We start from the raw sequence: 23,586 nt of genomic DNA, 5'->3' as shown, positions 1-23,586 counted from the left end.
TGCATAATGTAAACAAATATTTTCTGAAGTTTGCCCTCATTTTTATTATTTTGGAAAAATGAGTGTAGCAAACCATTGCATAGTGTACAAACCAGAAATACAGGTCCTGACATTCTTACACAGATATTTGCCATTCTGCTGGGGTTGAGTTCAGATGACAAAGTTTCAGTTTCTTAAAGCTTTTGATTCTAGCAGAAGAAATCATTATATAATTAATCATTTTATCATTATAAAAGAACATAAAAATTAAATGGTATTACAACCCCCCACACCTTTTTATTCTTTGTGCCTGTAAGACCCACATTTTTCTAATCACACTGTAAAGGTGAAATAAGAATAAAACTCAACCTTGTAGTAAATAGGTACACTGGGATATTTCCAGCAGGCCTGAATTTGTTCCAAATGTATTTTATTTTAGATCAGAGCGCAGTATACAGGATTTGGCTCCAGTTCTTGCTGCTGCAATGAGCTCCCTTTTCTGAACTGCCTCTCTGTCCATAAAGCCATGCTGAAGCATTCTGAATTGTCTTTCCCGACTCTCTTCCAGTTCTTTCCAATGGTTCCTTTGAAAAGAATCCTGCAGGAAAAACAGAGATGATCAGACTGCAGGTGATACAGTGGTTCTCTTTAGCAAATGCACTAAACTTCTATTTGATAATCCTGCTGGCTGACAACACTGTTTGCGCACATGATTGGGAAACTTGTTAGCATCAAGCTTGGCATGATGAACAGAAAAGCAAGCAGAGTGAGTTGCCCAGTTTAAGGTGACTTAAACACTGCTGCAACTCTCCACAAAACCATGGGAATGATAAACTGTAACATGCCTTGGTGGGAGAGGGGTGAGCATCCCAGTATGGCATGATAGGATGTGTGTGATAGGAAGCTGGGAAAGACAAGAGGTGGAGATGGGGTAAGATGCTGTCTTGGTGGGATGAGTGTGTGGTGGTAAGAGTGGGAAGGCAGGTGTTGAATGGATGAGTCCTGCTCTGTGACAGCAGAATGTGTGAAAAGAAGGTGAGGTCAAGGCCAGGCTGGAGAAACGGTGCCTAGGCAGGGGGCAGGGTGTTGTTATTGGCAGCCATGAATGGCACCATCTGCCTCTGCCCCCTTGCCAGTGCTGGCACTTGAGCAGAGGTCTGTGAACAGCAGGTCTATTGCAGATCTTTTCTCCTTATGTAATAACCAGACCTTGCTTGACACAATTCTGGTTTTCTGGGGGCTAATCTTCAAGAGTCCTTCTTGCTTTTTACGCTCCATTGTTCTTTCTACAATCTTCTTCTGCAGGTTTAAAATGCGTTCATCTTTCATGGGCCTTTCAACAGGCTGGGACTTTTTCGTTTCTTCTTGCCTGAAAAGTCAAAAAGAAACAATGAGAAGGTAAAATATTATCATCCCACAGAATAAGTCCATCTGAGCACACATTACCTTGGTAATAATGAATTTGCTCTTGCTTCTGAGAACCAGTTAGACTCAAAAGAGATTTAAATCATATAAACATAACTTGCATGCGGTACTCACATTTGCCTCTTGTTGTTTACAGAACAGCATTACTAAACCACATCAAATAATTTTTTCCCACAGGATGCCATGATGACAATATCTTAAGTATTCAAGCCTGACATGAAATTCTTTAGAAAAAAATGTGCAAATGAGATAATACTACAGCTCTTTGCTTGTGTGAACAATGGAGTTTGCCTTATATGATCATTAGTATTCATCTTGATTGCTGTATTCCTTGGCAAATAAAATATATTTTTTTCTGTGTAATCCCAATGCCCAGATACAGAATCAATGGAATGGTGATGTATTAATTAAGGTTAGTTGCTCTGTGTGAGCATAAATTGATATCAGCATGTGCAGCCTAAAAGTAAGGCATACCAGAGACATTATTGGATACTCTTCCTTTCCATCCCCTTCTATTGTAGCCAATTTTCTGTCCTCTGGAATTTCCATTTCATCTGGTTTTACATACTTTCACCCAATTGGCCCAATTTACTCACAACTTCTCCATGTAAGTTACACCATGTTACAGAGTGACAACTTTCTCTGTTATTCAATATTGCCCTCGAATTTAGCTTAGTAAGATCAAATTGTAGAGTTAATATTATGTCATGAGCAGCTATATGATTCTCTGGCTAAATTCAGAGCTAAAGGAAGTGTCAGATCTTCCAAGGAATATACACAATTGTATAGCCATGTTAGATCTGCTAGGAGCAGCTGGCAAAGGATAGTTTTATAAAATGTCTTTTTATGTTGCAGTGGTGCAACGTGGCAATTGCTTTTATTGGAAACCAAATAAACACTCCAAATGACCCAGGTCAGAGTGCACTGGGGCACTGTCTACTGATTCTGTAGCTCTCATTCTGTCAGTGGCAGGACTAGTTTTACAGACAAGTTGCCTTTTGAAAAGAAATGTTTTACAACTGAACTCTTTCCTTATATCTTGGGTGGTTTCAGTATAAGACTTCTCAAGAAGCTGGCAGATGGGGAAGAAGGAAGAACTACCTTCTGATGCTAAACCCACCAATTTGCCTTTAAAAAGTGTCTGTATCAAGGATGCAAGGATCCAAACACTTCTTTCATCTTGGGAGAGATGGCTTTTGCCTGCCTTGTTAGCTTTATCTCTGCTTTAGGAAACTCTCTGTGATAACAAGTTTTCTTCAGTGCAGCCATTCCAGAATAGAGGTCCCCAAATCCTTAGGAACTGGATGAAGGGGAAATATGACCTGTGTCACATTCTGAAATGTGACTGTGAACTCCAAGTAAGGGACACAGTTAAGCTTGGCTTCTCATTTCCAATTACTTTTCCTGAACTCCTCTGCTCCGTGTGTCATGCTATCTGGTTGGGATAATGTTTCCTTATCCTCTTTAAGATTGTGATATACTCTGCTACACTGAGATTAATTTTTAACACTATATTGTAAATCTAAAAATTGTATGCTATCACTTGATTGAGGACATGGTTTATTTCTATTTGCACTGTATGAAGGCATTGCATTCCAAAGGATAAAGGAGAATATAACAGTATAGTTTTAAGTAAAGACTTGATGAGTAAATCTTGTCCATGAGAATAAACAACAAAATCCTTCCTTACATGCAAATCCAGATCCTTGTAAATACAAGTAAAGGAAATATAGCAAGAGGTTTAACATCAGGAAGCAGCAGCAGCTGCTTCTATATTAACATTGTAAATAGTTGCTTATTTCCAGAGTAATATTCATTCCTCTTCTAAATGTAGTCTTGTGCCAGTCATCTACACTATTCCAAAAAGCTGCCAATCCCATAGATTTTCAGATGCCACACCATATCATAACAGAAACTCCAAGAGAGGAAGGAATGGAAAAAAAAATCTGGTTTTCTGTCATCAGTTGAGAATTTTGAGGGCTCAGGATAGAAAAACCTCATATGATCTCTGTCACCTCATATCATGAATTTCCTAAGGAAGTAAGGTAACAGCCAGTCAGAATGGGCTAGTACACAGAAAAATCCTCTCCAGATCAATAGAAAATTATGTGATAATTTATGAAAATCCTTCTCAGCTATTTAAAAAATGGGAAATTTGAAGATTTGCACAGAGGTTTCCTCCTATAATCTATATTTGGCTCTTCATTTACATTTTCAAACTCCAGCTTTCCATCAAAAGTATAAAGAGATAGATGTATGTAAGAGCTGTAGTCAGCTCTTAACTGACTCAATACTTGTAGGACTTGAGTTCACCTTACAAAAAGGAGTCTTGTGCAAAACACAAATATTTTTTTTAAACAGAATTGTTTATAGTGCAAATAACAATATTAAAAAAAGTTTCTTGTAGCCTCAGTGAGTATGGCTGTCTATACTTCACAGTACCTTGCCTTTTTCGGTCCTACACCATATAATTCCAAGTTACTGCAGTTAGCAAAGTGGATGTGTCTAATTGTTAACAATTCACTGATAAGGCAGTCTCTATTTTGACATTTAAGAACACTACACTATTAGACTGATTATTGTTTTGTACTAATGTGAGTGATTTAAGCACTCAAAATCTGGCTCCCTTCCAAAAAAAATAACTTATTAAGCCCCTAATTTTAGGTGGGGAAATGATTGTTATTCATAACAGTGTTTTCTTCACATGAAATAAAAATTTTGAAGTTGCATAATCAAAGTTCTGTCACTGAATCTGAGAATGAATGGCTGAGTCTAGAAGGGACCTCTGGGGGTCATTTTGACCACCCCATCTGCTTAAGCAGAGCCACCTTGAGCTGCATGCCCTGGTCTGTGTCCAGATGGCTTTTGAACACCTCCAAGGATGGAGACTCCACCACCTCTCTGGACAATCTGTGCCAATGCTTGGTCATCTCCACAGTAAAAAGTGTTTCCTGATACTCCTCTTGTCCCTTCAGTGGTGACCATTGAGAAAAGCCTGGCTTTTTTTTACAGCTTCTCTTCACATTTCTCATTTCTCATCCTTCATTACTGATGAATTTCCCCCTTTTGTTTCAATGATGATGAGTCCTTCACTACCTCCTCCCCCTTTCCCTCCATTTCCTGCTCTGGCTGCCTTCACACTATGCCCACCCTTCCCCACCTCAGACCAAGAGAAGGGGGTTACCTTTGTCTCAGTGTGTGTGGTTGATGCCCCTTGTCAGGGAGGGATTTGAGCCCTGGCAGTGGCAGGCAGAGAAAGGATTGCTCTGCCATCTTGGCAAACACACCATCATTTGTAATGCAGTGCTGGGAGCCCAGCATGCCACAGCATTACCACAGTGTGAGATGGGGATCCAGGGAATTCTTGACTTGGTGGCAATCTGTACATCTTCCTCACACACAGGGAACTCAGGGAGGATCAGTCCTGCTCTCTTCTGACAGCTTTGAACCATGTGAAGGGTGAGAGCTTGCAGTCCCAAACCTCGAGTCCAGCACAAAGTAACTCTGCCCCCAAACCACAGAAAATGTGGATGGAGGGAGCCTCAGAGCAACTGGTTTGAACTACTGTGTGACCCTTAGGGCATCAGATTGATTGCAGTAATACATGTCCCTCACTAGAAGGAAAGGGAGTTGTATCTCAAGTACACAGGCATGTCATGTGAGCACATTAGCATGTATTCAAACACACACAACTCTGCTGGTGCTTGAGTTTGAAGGCTGAGAGCAGAATTGCTTGTCCACTTCAAATGACAGTGCTGATTTTCAAACTGTGTGAAATTCTAGCAATTAAAGGGATGTCCAGTATATGTACCATCCTGCAAGCACTCACAAAGCCATTGCTGTGATAGATGTCACAGCTTGCAGTCTATTAAAGGCCAATGTCTCTGTAATTTTACATGTTCCATTTCCTATTTTGTTTAATATAGCTCATTATATGCTTGCACAACGTGCTTCTTTTGTGTTGATGTATGACTGTGAATGTTGTTGAAAGGAACCTGCTTGGTAGGGACCTGATTAAACTCCAGCTGTCACTAAAGCAGGTGTTTAGCATAGTTTAGCTGCCATACTTTAGCTGATTAGTAGTAGCCTTCAACATAATGAAATTTAGGATGTAACACATAATTTTATATTGATGCATAAGGCTAACTTCTGAGGACCATTGGTAAGATCTGCTATTCTATCCCTATAATGATGAATCAATTCTGTAAACATAAAAATTAGCTTTTTACACCTCCTGTGCAGCATATGAGTAATAGAACCCAAACAATTAATCACTCACACTGGTTTGAGAGGTATTTCAGGAATCAAGGTCTGCAGTTAAGGTTTAATACACAAAGCCCATAGTTTCTATTGAGAGAAATAAAAACTGCATGAAAGTGTCTAGCATTTGTAAGTGCCATGGCCAGCATGCCATATTTCTGTATTAACAAAAATAACACCAGAGATTTGGATTCTGTATGAAAATGCATGAAATACACTTCCAAAGAATGACATTTTTGGTGTACTATGATGATGCCTTTTTATAGGAATTACTTCCAACATATACATAAATCGTATACATACATAAATTCCTAGGAACCATGAAAGGAAAATGCCTTCTAACATCTATAATGAAACATTATATTTCTTTATTTAGAAAGCAGATAGGGCTCCATTAAAATTACTGTATAACTTATCAAGAATCTGACCAGACTGACTGATTGAGTCAGAGGCTTGAAATTTAGTGTATAATTTAATTTGGATTCTACTATCTTTGGCATGTTGATCTGTTCTAAAAAGCATTTCAAATGACAGAACAAAAAGTTAATTTAAAGCTTCTCATTCAAGCACAGCTTATTTTAGGATCAGAACAGTTTTAGTTCTGAATTAAGCCAAAGAATCTAGTTTAAAGGAACCCGGCCCTATGGAAAATTCACAGATTGCACATCTAGAACAGATGATTCTTTAAGCAGGTACCAGTGAAACAGGTTTTATGTAATACACAAGTTCTTAATGCTTAGTTTGCCTCTCTAGTGGAAAGCAGTGGCTTGAGTTATTCCCACAGGCTTTCACAATACTGAGTGTTTAGCAATGAGAGTATATTTCCAGCTCCAACTCCATTTTAGGTTGTTAAGTCTTAAAATCTTTTCTTGATACATGCCATAGAAAAGAAGGTCACTGCTCTGTGGAGTCAATCCACTGCAGCTGCAGTTATTGATTCATTAAATACATTAAACTATCTTCTCAAGCACTAACATAGTAAAACCCCAGTCTTTGGAGACTGGCTATCAGCAACAAACCAAATTACAGCTGAGAAGAGTGAAAACTAAAGGAATACATCAATACTGCCTTCTGTAACTGAGGTGTAGAATTGGATGATAAATGATTAACATGAATTGAACTCTAAGAAGCCACCTCTGGCAATAAATGTGAATCTAAGACATGTCTAAAAACACGTGTTTATAGCCTTATAGAATATGCCTTCTGAATGTCAGCTTGAACATCAGTTTGCAATATAAATATAGCAAGACAAGGACTTATTTTTCAAAGACACAAAAGGGAAAAGATAAAAGACAATTTGAAAGGAAAGAGTGGCAAATATTTAAGATACAGTAAAAATGGTGTAAGAGTAAGAGGTGTGCCATGTTGTATACTTTTACACAGGCTTTCTTCCTGCTCAGCTTTATTTGTAAATAGCATTAACTTAGATTTTGAAACCCTTGTGGAAGGGACCTTTCTTCTGCGTATGTGAAGCATCTGTGATGATTATGTATCCTTTATGACAATGATTAATAAATTTGATAATGAATAATAAATATTAGTCATGAATGCAGAATTTGCTCAGCCTGTAAGCAAAGAACTTCTTTTTGATCTAGTGCTATAATGTATTTAATTTATAGCTCATTATTGCTATTAAAAAATCTTCCTAAAATATTTTTAACTTCTCGAATAAGACCTTCCTTTTAACATTACAGATGAAATTCAAGGAAGAAAAATACAGCTCCAATATTGGTTTGGATGAGAATGAGAAACAACTTTAAGTGTCAACATCAAATTAGTTCTGATTAGCTGAAAAGGAACAGAAGAAAGGCAAAACTTCTTGCTAAATTTCTATTATTGGCTCTGAATCCTGGGGCAATACTGTCAACACTAGCCTATGGAATGTCTTCAACCATGAATGATGAAAAAGATTTGTTAAATCTGATGAAAATTATTTTCAAGAATTAAAAGGAAATCCTGGCCCCAGTGTAATCCTTGACAAAAGTACAGAAGGCCTGTATTTTGCTCTCTACTTGTTCTTCTCCTCAAGGGCTGGCAAAATATTAACAAAGTTGCAATGTCTTAAATGTCACATGCTGTTTTATACTGACTTGAAAGCAGCTGCTCGTTCAAGTTCTGCTCTGAATTGGGAAATCTGGTCCAGTTTGTCTAGAATAAGTTGTTCCTTAGCTTGTTTTTCATGAATTATCTGATCTCTCTTCTCTTCCTCTGCTGCCTTCTGTGCTTCCTTGAGTAGGGCAAGGCGTTCACGTAGTTCCACTACTGACATTTCACCAAATAAACCATGGCCACCAGTCTAGAGAACACAAAATATAGCTTTAAATAACACTGTAAATACCAAGGGGAGAGTAAATGAGTAAAACCAGAGTATTTTGATTGTGTTCCAATTCACGCTGAATATATTCTGATTTCCAGAAATATAGGAATGGTCCTAAACTAACTGGTATTTAAAAACTGGTTTTAAAATCCAGAGTATATCTTTCATAAAATATTTTAAGAAAAAGCAGAGAAATATGTAGAGGATTAATCATAGATACAATATATTTGCTCTCAAAATCTACTTGACTTTTAGTTTTAATTAGACTTTTGAATTTTTAAAATGTGTAAAACTAATTTTTTTAATGTGTGAAACCAGAACAGACTTTACACTAAAAATATACATTTTTTGTATTTATCTATTTCCAAAGTATGCATTTGATCTATAATGGTATATACTGTTTTTATCTGAAATTATTAGGACTAAACAATGCTTCATACCCAGAAAATTCAGATCCTATTGCCCAAATTTGAAATATTTGAACCTGAATGTTTAATGATGGCTTTTTAATAGCCACTTTGCAATGTGAGTGATAATGAGATGCTGAGATCTAAAGTGAGACTTCTACACTTTAGTTTGCAAACAAAGATGGATCATTTCCAAACAGCTTGGTGAAGGCTTTCAGTTTTAGGCCCTTGCTCTTATATATACTTTTCCTTTCTTTTAAGTCCACCATTAAACTTGAAATGACCATAGAGTTGTATTCACAGGACGTGAAAGGGAAATGTTTTGCAACAGGTACATATCTCTATATCTATCTATCTATCTATCTCTCTCAGTGGTAGTGTTTGAGCATGACAAGGAGACATCAAACATGTCTAGGAAAGAGAATTTGCTTGAGGCATAGAGTGGTAGAAGCTGAATGTTTTGAGTGTCTGCATTTCAAAAATGCTTAGTGAAGCCAGTGAAGTAGTTCCTAAAATAAGAAAAGTTCTATAGTCACACAGTAGATACTGCTGTATTCAAGGAACTAAAGTACCATGAAGGGAAGAACTGGTACTTTAAAAATTAGGAGAATAAATGGGAATTTTATGGACAAATACTTAATTGCACTAAGCCTGAAAAAGGCCTTTTGTAGAAAGGAAACCAGGGCAAGCTATCACCAAAAGTGTGCCAATTCACTAGAGTGCTACTGTAATAGTCAGTATGATGGAACAGTGAATCTGTGATACAGATTCACAGAACAATTTAACAATTTAAGTTGGAAGGGACCTTAAAGACCAGTCCAAAAGCCCTGCCATGGCCAAGAACATCCTCCTGATCAGGCTACTTCAAGCCCCATCCAGCCCAGCCTTGAACACTTCCAGGGAAGGGGCATCCACAACTTCTCTGGGCAACCTGTGCCAGTGGTTCATCACACTCGTTGTAAAAAATGTATTTCTTATGTCCAATCTGCTAATCTGCTTCTGATTAAGTTAACAAATAAAATAAGAGATTCCTGGATGCTGTTGTGCATCAACAGCAAGTCCAAGAAGTTTGAGATACAGTTAATACAGTTATTATAAATTATAGACTTACACAAGTTATTTACACAGAATTGTAACAGCTCAGAAGGTTTTGGGTTCTCTTGACAATCTCTTTCATATACCTCAATGTTGACAGTTTTGAAAGCAAAGGAAATTAATCTTGTTAATAATTACCATGGCCATCACTACTGCAATATAACTAAGTGTACATGAGTCCAAACTTTGTGTTGATTCAGTTCTTACCCTGACAAATCTTTGAACTTGTGAAGGATGCACGGAACATCTTGTAATCACTGTCCAGACTATTTTTGTAAGATATTGGGAAACTCAGATCCCATTGGCAAAATTCAAAGAAGGTTTAAGAGGACTAAGATTTCACTTGCCATCAGAATATTCTTCTTGATAAAATTTTCATTTTATAGACTTAGTCAATGTCCCATTTCATAGCTAACTTTTGTCATGCAATATGACAAAATACAACATGTATGAGGTCACTTTGTACTTCATCCATCCAGACTGTGATATATCTGCACTACACAATCCCTCTGAATGTGTGAAACACATACAGTACACATTTATGTAAAAACTGTAGTTTTTCCTTTTGAGTTTACCTCTGTTAAATCAACAAACTTGTGTCTGATGCTAGGTGTAGACTCAATAGCTCGTATTTGTTGAATGAGTTCATATCTTTTCCTGTTCTTCTCCTCCTGTTCTTCTAAAGCTTGCCGGAGGAGTTCTCCAGTTTCTTCACAAACCTGCTGAACTGAAAGATAAGAATTAATCTCAGTTAGCTGTTTGCCTATTTTAACAAGTAGTCCATCTGGAGGAAAATTCATATGCATTAATGAATAATGATAATAATACTGATCTAAAGGTACTTGAGGGAACAGTCTGGTATTGGTGGGAGGAATCATTAAAGAAACAAATGAGTACTTCCCACCTCCACCATCTATCCTTCTATTCAGCACATAAATGTACTATATACATACAGAGACACTTTGAATTACTGCTTTGTAATTTCTGCTCTCATTTGTACATACTGTTTTATTACTTAATAAAGGATATTATAAAATAGAAAATATTCATAGTCTTCCAAGCTATGTATATCCTAGAAATGACTGAATTGCAAAGGCTGGTAGGCTCTGCTAGTCCATTCTGGAGTGACGAACACTCTTTGCCTGCCTCAATCCTTATGAGTACAAGTATGGAGATACACAAGCAGAGAAGTCTGCATTTGACAAAAAAAGTAGAGTCATTTATACGTGTTACTTTTAGCTGGAAGGGAAGCTGGCTGCAGAACATTCGTGATGTATATCTCCTGTTTAAACTAAGAGTAATTCCAATGACCAGTAGCTTAGAATTTCTGATCTGTCCATTGCCAACTGATTCCTGAATTCACATTCATACATTCATGGGAATGTATAGCCTGGATCTTTCCCTCAGTTTCACTTTCCCTTCTGTAAATATTGTAATTGGCCTACTAAAAGAAATATGAAGTAATTTGGGGATATTTAGCATCACCTCTCATTTTTTCTGGCAATATATATACCTATCTGTTGTTTGTATTCCTGGATCTTTTCTTTTACTTGCTTTACATTCTTGTGTCCTTCCATGACCTGTTCCACCAGCTCTTTCATTTCTTTCTGCTCCTGTAGACGTTTCTCTGCATACAGGTGCATCAACTCTGCTTTCTAAATCACAAACAAACAGGTGAACACAACTCCTGATAAGCCTCAAATCATTGAAACAGGGTAAGGAAAATTACCCTGTTTCATTACCCTGATTCAAACTATTACATCATCCACAAAAGTAGAAAAGGACAGTGGGGACAAGAAAGAGTCACGGATTTAAGCTCCCCTCTCTGTGTTTTATTTACACACTACTGCCCTGCATGACATTTGTACTGCTGCTTTCCATAATTCCCTCCTACATGTTTCCAAGAGCAGACAGAAGGAGTAATTTCTGGATCTGGTTGTGAGATAGCAACAAGTGTGCTAATCTAATATACTGCTAGTTGTGTGCCTGCAGGAACTTCTTGGGCCCAAGTCACAGCTCTGTAATGTCTAGTCCACTTTTGGGTACCATGTTCCTTTCTTTGTCAGAGGAAAGGAAGAAGGAGCAGGAAAATTGATTTTCTCGGACTAGATTCCTTGCTGCTCTTCCTGTTTTAGATGGAAGAGCAGAGTTTTAAAAGAAGCCGGTCAGCACAACAGCTGAACATTGGAGAATGTCTGCACGTGGATGACATGCTCTGCTTGTTTACAAGCAAAGGGAGCTATGTGGAATTGGTTGGGTTAGAGCAAGTCTTACTTGCACATCCCCAAATCTATTCATTTTGGGACATTTCTGCTAGCAAATAAAACACATATGCTCTGAAGTGGAAGTGAATATAGCAATTTCAATACTTTTGGAATGAGGATGAGCAATTATACTACGTTCAGTTGTACACTAGGGTTCACTTTAAGTTCTTGCTATAGTCTTTCTAAACAAACATGAAGACTCAATGCCAAAAAAGATTGAAAGGTATTATAGGACAGAAAAGGAACTCATTAGGCAAATTTTCCTTTTATAGCATGGTCTTTATGAAAATTTTGTACATTTGTGGTTTCATTTTATGTTGCTGAGACATTGCACTGACATTTGTGAGATAGTCAAAAGACAGGTACTAGCCTACAGGGCATAGCAACAAACTGGAGAAATAAAAAAGAATATGGTGGTGGCTATGAAAAGTTTCAAATCTGTAGTATTTGGTGATTCTTGATCACCTGTTTAGTTTACAAGAAGAGCACTGGGAAAATGTAATGTGAGTTGTGAAAATAACAAAAAGATCTAGCAATGATTTTGAGAAACTGTGATTTGCCAGATTGAAAACAGTGTGAAAATATTTCTTGGCATAAATATGCAGTTTTCCATACAGATGGATCCAAAGAGGGTTGTCTGTCTGAATTTTTACCTAAGAGAAATCTGAATGTGTCAGATAGTATGAAGTAAATTGAATTATATCAGTTTAAGAAAACAAATACTTTCATATTTGTGGCTCTCATTTTGACAAGAAATCAGTTATATATTGTTGATTTCAATGCTAATGGTGCTTAGTATCTCAGTATCTGTTTAAAAAGTATTTGCATAATGACAGAATATAGGGGAGCATTCTTTGACCTTCTGCTTTTATTCAATTTACTTCATAAGTGTTAATCAAATTTTAAAAAACACTTGTAAAAAGTACTTTCATGTACAGCATTGCTGTATCTGGAAGTTAGAGCCCTCTTTTTCCCTTTGCAGACTTCAGTGAGTAAAGACACTGCATAGAATTTTACACCTCTAATAGCAGGTATCATCTGTGCTATGATTTGCACAGATTGGAAATCAGCAAAATATGAGCCTCCCTGTATGTATTACCTCTTCTCTCAATAGATCAGCTTTCTTCTTATTTTCTTGGATTACATTCTGATGGGCTAGAACTGCCTCTTCATAACTCAGTTTTCCTTGAAGCCTCCTACACTCTATTTCAGCCAGTTGATCTTCCACATCTTTTCCACGCATCTGTTTCTGCCATTCCAAGAATTCAGATGAGTCTCCAGCCCCTTGTTGCAAATTTTCAACTCTGCAAGAGAGAAAAAAGGAGAACAGTATTTCAGGAATCTGGCTTTGTAGCCCTGCCTTGGTTTGTAAAGCATTTCCATAGCCTTTGATAGAAAGTGTTTGATCTCTGCAGAGGAAAAAAGGCAGTAATCACAAAGTCATTTGACAGATACATTTTAATTCCAGTCTAAGAGGTGTTCCTACTATGTGTAAAGCCTGAGAAAGCCAGACTGGAAAAAAGTGCATGAGAGCATGGACCTGAAAGTTTTCAGTAAAACAAAGCCCCAAGAGAGGGCAAACTTTAGCTATGTATGGATTCTTATGAGGAGCAGAGAGAATCAGGTAAAGGGATATACATTTTCTCAGAGGACTGCTTTGCTTAGAGGTTGAAAGAACAAATAACTTTCCTCTTTGACAATCTTCTTGTAAACTTTAACACAGAGAACAAAAAACTTCTGCTTAACACTGTTTCTGTTTTTTGTCAATTAAATAATATTGCTGTAATGAGGCAAAGAAGTATTCAGCTCTTAAATTCGCGTCCCTATTTTTTGTGCTCAGCTGAGAGAGAAGAACATAGCAAAGCCCTGGGGCAGGCCCACGAAAGTCCTGCAGCAGAGGAGGGAATGAGCCAATAACTAGGCCAGAGACACAAACACGGAGTGAATTGCCTCTTACTGCTGCTCCCCAATGCATATACATGAGATACATCTATTTCTATATATATCTATATATATTTATCTCTTTATATATATATATATATCTGTTTTGTCTTAAATGCAGCTGAAGATTAAAACTCATTAAGATAAAATAGTGTCAAGTTACAGGGAACTGTTCCTTTGCTGAATGGAATAAATTCTGCCAGCTAGAGCGAACAGTAGCATATGTAATATGGGAGAACCTCAATATATGTGAATAGCTGATAACAGAACCTGAGTGATGTTTAATATCTACCTGCTAAAATCCTGATGCATGAACCAATACTGTTAGGTCCAAAGATCAAATCCAAACCTACACAGTCCTTCTAGGATTTCAAATGCTATCAATATTTAGTGCTTAGCCTGCTAAGCCAGGTGGATTAGAAGTAATACTAAAGCAGGATAACATGATATAAGTTTTATCTTTGTGAAGTTTTTTAGCGAAAATGTTATGTGAGTCTAGCTGTAGAACACAACCTTCAGTGGCCATCCAGGAGCCACCCTTTCCCTAGTAAACATCCCCTGAAAACTTGTGTTGCTGAATAAGGAGGAATCCTTTTGCCAAGGTTTCTTAGAGTGCTAAATGCACAAAAGGACCTGCAACCTCTTATTACCCCCCTTCTCCACACCCTGGATTCAGTGCTTGTGTTCAAAGACAGCTCTGCTGCAGTGTGACTGTCTAACACTGGATGGGACTGGAGTGAAAAGAACTGTGTGAGGAAGAGCTATGGAAAATCCTGGTTGGTTTGTGTGCAGTTTCTTCCCAGGAGACACATTCAAGCCCGAGTTAACAGCCTTGGTCCTTGCCTAAGCTACTCCATAGGTCAGCCTGCATCCAGCTCAGAGCTGGGTTGACCCTTCCTTCTTGACTTGGCTTCCTGACTGGACCTTGGCCCAGACTGTTGTAGCACCCTTGGCTGACCCTGCTGCCTGTCCCTGAATCTGTCCTGCTGCCTGCCAGGGGACTGTGGAGCTGCTGTCAGTGAGGACACTGTCCCTGCATGTCCTCCTGTCACTCTCAGCTCTTGGCTTATCTTGCTTTAAGGAACAGCACATTCTTAGTGTGCTATATCTTACTGTGATAGAAATGGACAGGTATTTTTATGTACATATAAACAAGTTCAAGTATCAAACTTGGCATGTAGTTGACCACAAGCATTGAAAAAATGGAGATATATGAAATTATTTGGCTTAATATAGATGCATCTTGTACAAAGGACACAGAAATAGATGTCTATTCAGGTCATTATTTAGTCAGGAGAACTGGAATAAATATAAAAGTGATACCTGTTGGACTTTGCAAGTGGACACTGGCCAGAGTGCTAAATCAGAACACAGTAACACTGCACAGCATCTACACAAAAAGAATTACTTTACTGTAGACCTTTTCTTCAGCCCAATTAAATCCACTTCTCTCTTCCTTTGTCAACTGTTTTTGTAGAATAAAAAGCCATACAACAGAACCATTAGTTTAGTTTACCTGGAATTTACTTAATTATTTTTGATGTGGCTCAAATCCTAAGTCCAGGGATGTGAAAAGCAATCTTAAATGGAGTGTGGTCCTACCTTTTGAGCTCCTCTTCCAATTTCCTCTGGTAGAGGGCACCCTCCCTCAAAATAGCTGCTGTGTTCAATTTAATGGGTATATTGTCAATCTGTCAGGAAAGGGAATGTGTATTCCATAGTTAGTAATGTAAACCATGAAACAGAGTATAAAAACATCTCAGTGGGTTAAATAAATTGACCCAAGACAGCATAAATTTTGGTTAAAGCATTCATCTAGCATTAATCTGACATTCACAATGAAATTGCATGCTGTTCATAAACCACTCAAGCTGCTTAAGAAATCAGCAAAGTCCCCCAAGTGGATTATAAATTTGTAATCAGTTTTGGACCATGTCAAATCCCATAGAATGTGTTCACTTCCTTTCATATTTTCCAGTGCTCGTATATGCTGTGCAAAAGGATTTGATCTGTTTTGGACAAAGACAATAAACTGCCTCTCTGAAAGATGTTCAGTGAGCCAGAACAGTGAAGTAAAACAAAAGTGGCACCTTTCATAGGGAGATCTTGGAAGCATTTTATAAATAATCACTATTACAATGTAGAAGTATTTCCAAGACAACTGGAATCACCCATTGCCATATCCATTTTCTAGACAGTACCAGTGAAGAACAGTTCTTAGTGACTTTCAGGCCTCAAGGTGTAACTTGGACTAGATCCTGTGGCTGCTTTGTTAACTCTTCAAAGTATTGTGTTAAGACTGACTCCCAGACAACTTCTAAATACTGAGGGAGGAAAGGATCAATTTCTCTGCCAGTTAAAATTGTTCCCTGAACAGGTAGAGAAAATGGGTCACCTTTGCAGACACATGCAAGAGACCTGATCTGAACCAAGGCAAAGCAGTGCTGCTGAAATAAGAACTGGGATCATTCCTGCAGAAAACAAAGCTTAATCATAACACGTTTGACTTAAATCCAGACAAGTTCTGTGTTCAGAATTCAAACATGTATTTAAATTCCAAATGAAGAACTTAATGAGTAGCTGAGAAACAGATGCACAGAATCACTCAAGCTACATACTGCAAATATTGTATGCAGAAATATGAACTGAAGTCTCCTGAAATACATAACTGGAAAAAGCATGTGTTATAAATTATATTAATTAGGTAGGTCGAGGATAGCAAACACATTCCATCACCTAGAATTCACTAAGTAAAATTACTGTTTTTACATAGATAGCATATTTTAATGCAAAAAAATTAATTACCTGTCAGTTTCTTGACAAAATGATAATAACTTGAAGAATTTAGCAAAATAATCCAAACTAATGTATTTCATTTCTTTGACTTACTGTGACTTCTTAATGCCCAATGATGTTGTACCTTTTGATCTGCATCTCAGCACATCTCAAAGCCTTCTGCATTATATGAACAGTTTGTATTTTATTCTTGTACTGTGTATAAAATGTTTCCTTAGACATTTTCTGACACATGTAGATGTTTCTATACTTTTGACAGTTTTCTGTGTATACAGATTTCATGTTCTGTATTCACCAACTATAATTTGGATAGAGAACTGAAATAAGAATGATTATTGATGGAAATACCTTGAACTTCAGTTTCACAGTTTATTGACGAGAAATCTGACTGACATTGAAACAGAAATATGGCAATATAGTTGAAATAACTCGGACTCCCAAGACATGTGCAGGCAGGTATAAGTAAAATAACTGAATAAATTCTTCTATGTCATATAGTATCAAGGAAGTTCTGAATTTTACTCGTTCTCTTCCTGTTGTGAGATATCTTCCCTTTTTTCAAGATGAGAAAATGGAAGTAAGTGGGAAAATTAGAGAGCACTAATTCTTGTGGGAAAATATCATATTCGCTATTGCCACCTAATGAACATGCAACAACTTGCCACAACCAATAAATATGTAAAGAGCAAATATGATATGAACAAGAGGCAGACTGAGACAGAGTGATGATGCATTTGTACTGTCTCATTCTCCCAGTGAAAAAGATGAATAAATACTTAGGAACAGCAAGAGAAATAATTGCTGCTGCACATGATATATGTCTCTAAAATGAAAAAAAACCTATTTCATATACTGTGAGTGTTCTAAAAAGAGGAAAGCAAAATACTAGTTGGTTAAAACATTATATAATTTCATTAATTTGAAGATAGATTAAAATTATATATATATCTATCTATCTATATCTTGGATAAGTCATCCTCTTAGGATTTGTCTACTCAGAGAGTGGCACAGGCAGGAAGGCACCAGGAATTGAAAGTATTTTAAAAGTCAATAACAATATGCCTATCTCTGCTTGAAAGTTACAGCAGCATCTTGAATATCAACTAACCAACCTTAAGGCAAATGTGTTTAGACAAGATAAAACTGCTTATGCGTCTAGAGGAGATACCAGCAAGTTTTACAAGTGGCCCTAATCAATGCCAGAGGATGCCAGATCCATATTTTTCTTAATGCAATTTAGGTAGATGGCTTGACTCTTGTTAGTCTGCACTAAAGTTTTGTTATTTTGTATTATCAGAAAGGGCAATGGAATACACAGTTTTGAACTGAGTCCACTTAATTACAGGACTTGTATGTTTGTTTTAACTCTGTAAATGTTTCCTGGTTTGGGTTTTTTTCTCTTTTTGTGCAAAATGAACTAGGATTTTATTACCTTACTGTGATTTAAATGCTGCTGGACTGTAAGCAAGCAGACTGAGTAGCTGATACTGTTACTAAAGATAACTTCAGTGTGTGATAAATGCCAGACAGGCTTTAGAAATACTTGCCAGATGCCCAGTCCCCCAAGTGGAGAATCAATCTTTTCACAGTGTTTATGAGCTGTACCTAAACACACAGTTTTAAAGAGTAGGCAGACCTGCTCACAAGATATTTGAGACCACAATACAAGCACAGCTGAAATTATTCTGTATAGGAACTTGAAACAAATGAAAGGTGCCAGATTGAACGATACAAAACTAAAGATAATCTGTAGTGCAGTTATTGCAGAAACAGCAATGTGAGATTTCATGTTTTGCACTGTTAAGGCTGAACAGCTCTTTTCTCATGTTTACAATTCTCTGACCCTTGAAAATTCTACAAGAGAAGCAATCAGGATAGTGGATTTCACGACCTCAGTATGTGTCTGAAGGAAACAAGGCAAGCACCCAGCCTGATTGTATATTGTGTATCAGACAGTCATTAGCTGCAATGATTGCTCAGCATTCTTTAGGATCTCATTTTGAAACAGTGATGTACTGATGCAAGATTGTTCTGTCCTTATGCTGAGTTCTTAAACCAAGGTTTCACAATTCTTTTTTTGCTGGGGACAATTCTCTTTTCATACTATTTTACATAAAATCTTCTCCCTTTGTAACTGAAAACACTTTTAAGGCAATATGGTTACATTGTGCAATTTCACACAATTTACCTCAGGGAACCAAAAGTTTTTGATCTCCCTGGCCAGTCTTACCCAGGACCTCCACTCACACCATCTTCTCACTGGCCTAGGAGTCCCAGTTAGACTCAGACATGGGTTTCAGTTTCCATTATGCTGGGAATTCTACTTCTGGTTGTCTCTCCATTTCTGTCTCCTGACCTCAGTTACTGTTGTAGCTTTGTCTCCTGACTGGACTTCTGGGTGGACCCCAGACCTGACTCGTTACCTTGTTTTGTCCAAGGGTGACTTGCTATCAGCAGAACCCATCACTGCCACCAACCTCCTCAGTTTCAGATAGTGTGTCCTGCATGGTGAGGTGCACTGCCTTTCATCACCTTTGGCTCCTTATTTCTCTTCCATCATGGAAGCCCTGCTCTTGTCACTCCCTGACCATGTCTTTGTGGATTATTAATGGTGCATAGGACAAAATGTATGAACCACAGACCCAATCCATGCCATGCTCCTGGCCAAAGACCTTAGTGTAAAAACACAGATTCAAGTTGAGTTTCCATCATGACAAGATTTGCACTTGTGTCAAATTTTCAAGTACATTTGACAACAGTTCCTTAAAGGTTACTCACCTTGCTTTGGATCTTTTGAGCCTTGAACACTGGTTTACTCTCCATACTGTCATGTATGTTCTGTAGTTCAAACCAAAAATAAATTATTTCATTTCAGAAACAAATTTCCAATTACTCAGCAAAAGATATTAGGTATTTATCAAAAGTAACATATGAATATTCATCAAATATTCTTTGGAGAGTAAAAAATTCTACATATTTTGGAAGTGTAAAATACACAAAAACTTGCTATGTACACCCAACCTAGTGGGAGCATGAACATACAAAGGTAGGTCCAAATATTGACTAAATAATGCTAAGAAGTGACAGTGATTCTTTCTTTGGCTATGAAATATTACACATCTATATATGAATATATTAATCTTTAAACTGAAATAGATGCTGAGAGGACAAAATAGGATGTCAAACACACTTCATGGAATTATTAATTAGTGGTAGAATTCTACTGATGCTTGTTAATTTAATGATGTTAGCTATAGATACTGATGTGAAACTGTCTGGTATCATGAGGATGAACACAGTGAATAGAATATGCAGCACTGATGCTGAAATGAATATATTACATACATAGATTGGTGACTTAACTGTGAACTGGGAATCAACCAAAGCAAGGATTCTGTATGAACGGGAGCATTATTCCCTCAGCTTGGCTGCTCTGTGGCATCAAAGTTAATGGAAAAATAATATGTGGATTTAGAGAAATATTGCCAGTTTGGAGATTTGTTGGAGCAGTTTCACAGAATGGTTGCTTGTCTCAAAATTAGGAAAATTATAGAGCAGCACTAGAAGTATAAGAAAAGGGGGTTGTGCATTATGCATAAAAAGAGGCAAATGCTGGTATAGGGATGTGAAATGACACTATAGCTATAAATCATAGCACAAAATTCTTAAGACCAAATAAACATATTTTTAAATACACTAAGATATCTTTAAATACTCCAGTCATAGTTCATCTCCCTACTGGGGAATTTTTCAGCATGTGTTTTGCACCATACCTCTCTCTTTTCAGGCTTGATAGTTGCACACCTGAACTGGTTAGTATTTGCTTCCAGGAGCAGATCCTAAAATTAAAACAATTAGCTTAAAGAGTGTGTTACATTTAAATTCTCTAAGAATAATTTTATATCTCAAAAAGTCTTATAGCCCCAACCACTATATTCACAGAATTATAGAATGGCTTGGCTTGGACCTTAAAGATCATCTTGTTCCAAAGCCTCTGCCATAGGCAGGGACACCTCCCACTGGACCAGATTGCTGAGTTCCATCCCACACGGCCTTAAACACTTTCAGGGATGGGGCATCCACATCTTTTCTAAGCATCATGTGAGAGTGCCTCACCATCCTCACAGTTAAGAATTTCTTCCTAATATCTAATACAAATCTTCCCTCCTGCAGTTTGAAGCCACCCCTCCTCATCATGTCGCTCCCTTGTAAAAGTCTCTCTCCATCCTTCTTGTGGGCTCTCTTCTGGTACTGGAAGACCCCAGTTAGGTCAGCCTGAAGCCTTCTCTTGTCCAGGCTGAAGAATCCCAATTCTCTCAGCCTTTCCTCATAGGAGAGGTGCTCCATCCCTCTTGGTGGCCTCCTCTGGACTTGCTCCAACAGGTCCATGTCCTTCCTGTGGTGGGTCCCCAGAGCTGAATGCAGAGCTGCAGGTGGGGTCTCACCTGAGTGGGGCAGAGGGGCAGAATGCCCTCCCTCACCTGCTGCCCACGGTGCTTTGGGTGACCCCAGGACAGGGAAGTTTGTGGGCTGGGAGTGCCCATGGCTGGGTCATGTCCAGCCTCTCAGCCACAGCACCCCCAGGTCCTTCTCAGGGCTGCTCTGGATCTGTTCATCCCCAGCCTGTGCTGTCACTGGGAGCTGCCCTGGGTCACCAGCACTTGGTCTTGTTACAGCCCATGAGATTGCCATGGGCCACTTGTGGAGCTTGTCCAGGTCCCTGTGGATGGAGTTCTGTCCCTCAGGTGTGTCAGCTGCACTCCCCAGCTTGGTGTCACCTGCAGATGTGCTGAGGGTGCACTCAATCCCTTCATCTGTGCCATTAATGGAGATGTGAAACAACACTGGTCCCAAGATGGATTCCAAAAGCTTGACTTAGTATTTACATACATTTTCACTCCTGATTAAAGGCCTGAAGTAAGCAAGTATTGATTTTGTACACAGTTCTGCCTGGATGTATCCTTGCACAGGACATCAGGCTTTTGATAGGCCTGCCCATATGAAACATGCTGCTTGTCCAGATACCAGCTTAAAAATATCATAATTATCCATGGCACATCAGTACCATTGGCAGGAACTGTTTCCAGACTGCTGACACACAATGGCTTTGGTTTTGAGATACAGTAGAGAATTATGTTCAGGGTATCACTCCACCAGGGGCTGATTCTATACGCACACCCCTAGCATTAAAGCCAAGTCATTATATGGGGAAGTACAGGCAACCATATTTCTAGTTTTTTGATATTTATTTTGGTTGTAAACCAAATCTCTAATCAAAGCTGCAAAACACAGACTAGATTTTCTAAATGGCTTTCTGGGCAGCAGCTGATAACATCAGTGTTTCTATAACTGTCTAGAGTGTGGCTTCCAGTGTTCTCATTCCTCACAGATGCTGAGATGTGGTTTGTACAGTTACAGCTACAGCTTCTGCAGAAATGCTATGAAACAAATGGCATTTTTCATACAAAATTCTGCTAGGACCAATCATTTCAGCTTGTTTAGCAAACAGTCTAGGGAATTGACCTTTGTGAATGCTCTGGATGCCTTTAATAGCATTCCAGAAGTGACAAAAACTGCTGGTACTGTAGCTGTAAATTCTGTCGTGGTTTATCTTTGTTTCTTGTATTAATGCATTTTCTTTATTGAAGAATGTGGTTGGTTCCTAAGTGATTTTACAGTTGTCACAGATTTTTAATGGTATAGGCACTGTGATATTTGGCTTTTCTTTCCCAGTTTTTCTAGAAAGTTTTTAAGATGCAAATAAGCACACAGACAAATAGATGTGCTTTCCCCAAGATATGGAAACTATAAAAGGATAAAAAATAATGCTGTATTGTTTTATAATGAAATATCAATCATAGGTGATGGACCAGCAAAAGGAATGCATAGTCAGAATCTGTCACACATTAAAGCTTTCACCATAGTTTAGGAACAGAATCAGTGTCCCTTTCACATGGACATGAGGATAGCCCAGAACAGTAATGAATAGACTTGTATTGGCTAGTAAAAACCGGTCAGGCATTTTCAGAATGGGGCTGGGAGGCTTCTGACAAGGAGTCACATGGCATACCTTTTATCAAGTTTATATTGTTATTTGATTGGATATGGTGACTACAGTGTGGGAATGGAGAAAGAAAGTGGAAATGGACATTTAATTAATTCCTTTCCAAGGAGAAGACAACAACAATCTGCTTTAACTATGACCTCATTCAACAAGATTCATGTCGAAGTTTGGATCAAATATCCAGATCTGTTTGTTTTTTCCAGGCCCTCCCTTCTCCTGCTGTCTTAACACACAGACCATGTACTCAGTTTCTTTACAATCCAGGATGACTTCACACTCTCAGTCTGCTGAAGGGAATGTATGAAGAATATGTAAGAGTATGAAATCTGCACAAAAAAGAAGTCAGAATCTGCTGGCATTTTTAAACAATGAATAAACGTGGTTATTTTTCAGTTATTACAGAAAAAAACCTCCAAAAATATGGAACCTATTTTGTAATTTGAAGCCTCAATAAATAAGTGAATACCTTATATATCCACATGTCCATGGGACTAGAAGAACCATTGTGAAGAAAATAAAGTAATCATGTTTCTGCTACTTTACATGGCTGCTTGCAAAATTTCACTTATATAGTGAGTAAAAGGTGGACCTTGTCCTGGACTATAAATAATAAAATAATGAAGATAGGAAAAGGGTGCTAAAACAGAGTAGAGGATACAAACTTCATGACTCTAGAGAAAAAGCCATGAGCCATTTAGTTTCAAAAGCAGATATATTTCAGATAAAGTTCTAAGATTTGTGAAGAAAAAACAATAAAGAAAAACCAGTTTAGAAGAAAGAAAAGGATAGAAGAAGAACAAAATATACTTACTTTTGCTTTTTGGATATTTTTTGTTTTGATTTCCTCTAGTTGCTTTCTTTCCTTTGGAGGCTTGTAGATGCTTGGAGGAACCTATATTAAAAGACAAAAATCTCTATAATATGGGATATAAAACATTCCAAGTGACACATTCTTGCAGGCAAAAAAAAAGCTCATCCACTTTTACCAGAGAACAGGAGCAGTTAATTTTTTAAAATATTGATTCTTTTCTATTAGTG

At 37.8% G+C, this 23,586-nt stretch overlaps 1 protein-coding gene across 1 annotated transcript in view; it reads right to left on the bottom strand.

Annotated features, from left to right (window-relative positions):
• Positions 1-284: 284 nt before the first annotated feature.
• CFAP99 (cilia and flagella associated protein 99) overlaps positions 285-23,586 on the bottom strand; it is a 52,873-nt gene continuing 29,571 nt past the window's right edge. The window contains exons 7-16 of the mRNA XM_030948037.1: positions 23,360-23,440; positions 20,258-20,323; positions 19,263-19,322; positions 15,291-15,379; positions 12,847-13,051; positions 10,997-11,138; positions 10,059-10,210; positions 7,755-7,960; positions 1,189-1,348; positions 285-577 (exon numbers count right to left, since the gene is read on the bottom strand). Coding sequence (XP_030803897.1) covers positions 410-577; positions 1,189-1,348; positions 7,755-7,960; positions 10,059-10,210; positions 10,997-11,138; positions 12,847-13,051; positions 15,291-15,379; positions 19,263-19,322; positions 20,258-20,323; positions 23,360-23,440 — 1,329 coding nt within the window. The 3' untranslated portion in view covers positions 285-409. The remainder of the gene's footprint in view (positions 578-1,188; positions 1,349-7,754; positions 7,961-10,058; positions 10,211-10,996; positions 11,139-12,846; positions 13,052-15,290; positions 15,380-19,262; positions 19,323-20,257; positions 20,324-23,359; positions 23,441-23,586) is intronic.

This window comes from Camarhynchus parvulus, chromosome 4, assembly GCF_901933205.1.
Source record: "Camarhynchus parvulus chromosome 4, STF_HiC, whole genome shotgun sequence".
Classification (NCBI taxonomy): Eukaryota; Metazoa; Chordata; class Aves; order Passeriformes; family Thraupidae; genus Camarhynchus; species Camarhynchus parvulus.
This window is presented reverse-complemented; position numbering and strand designations above follow the sequence as displayed.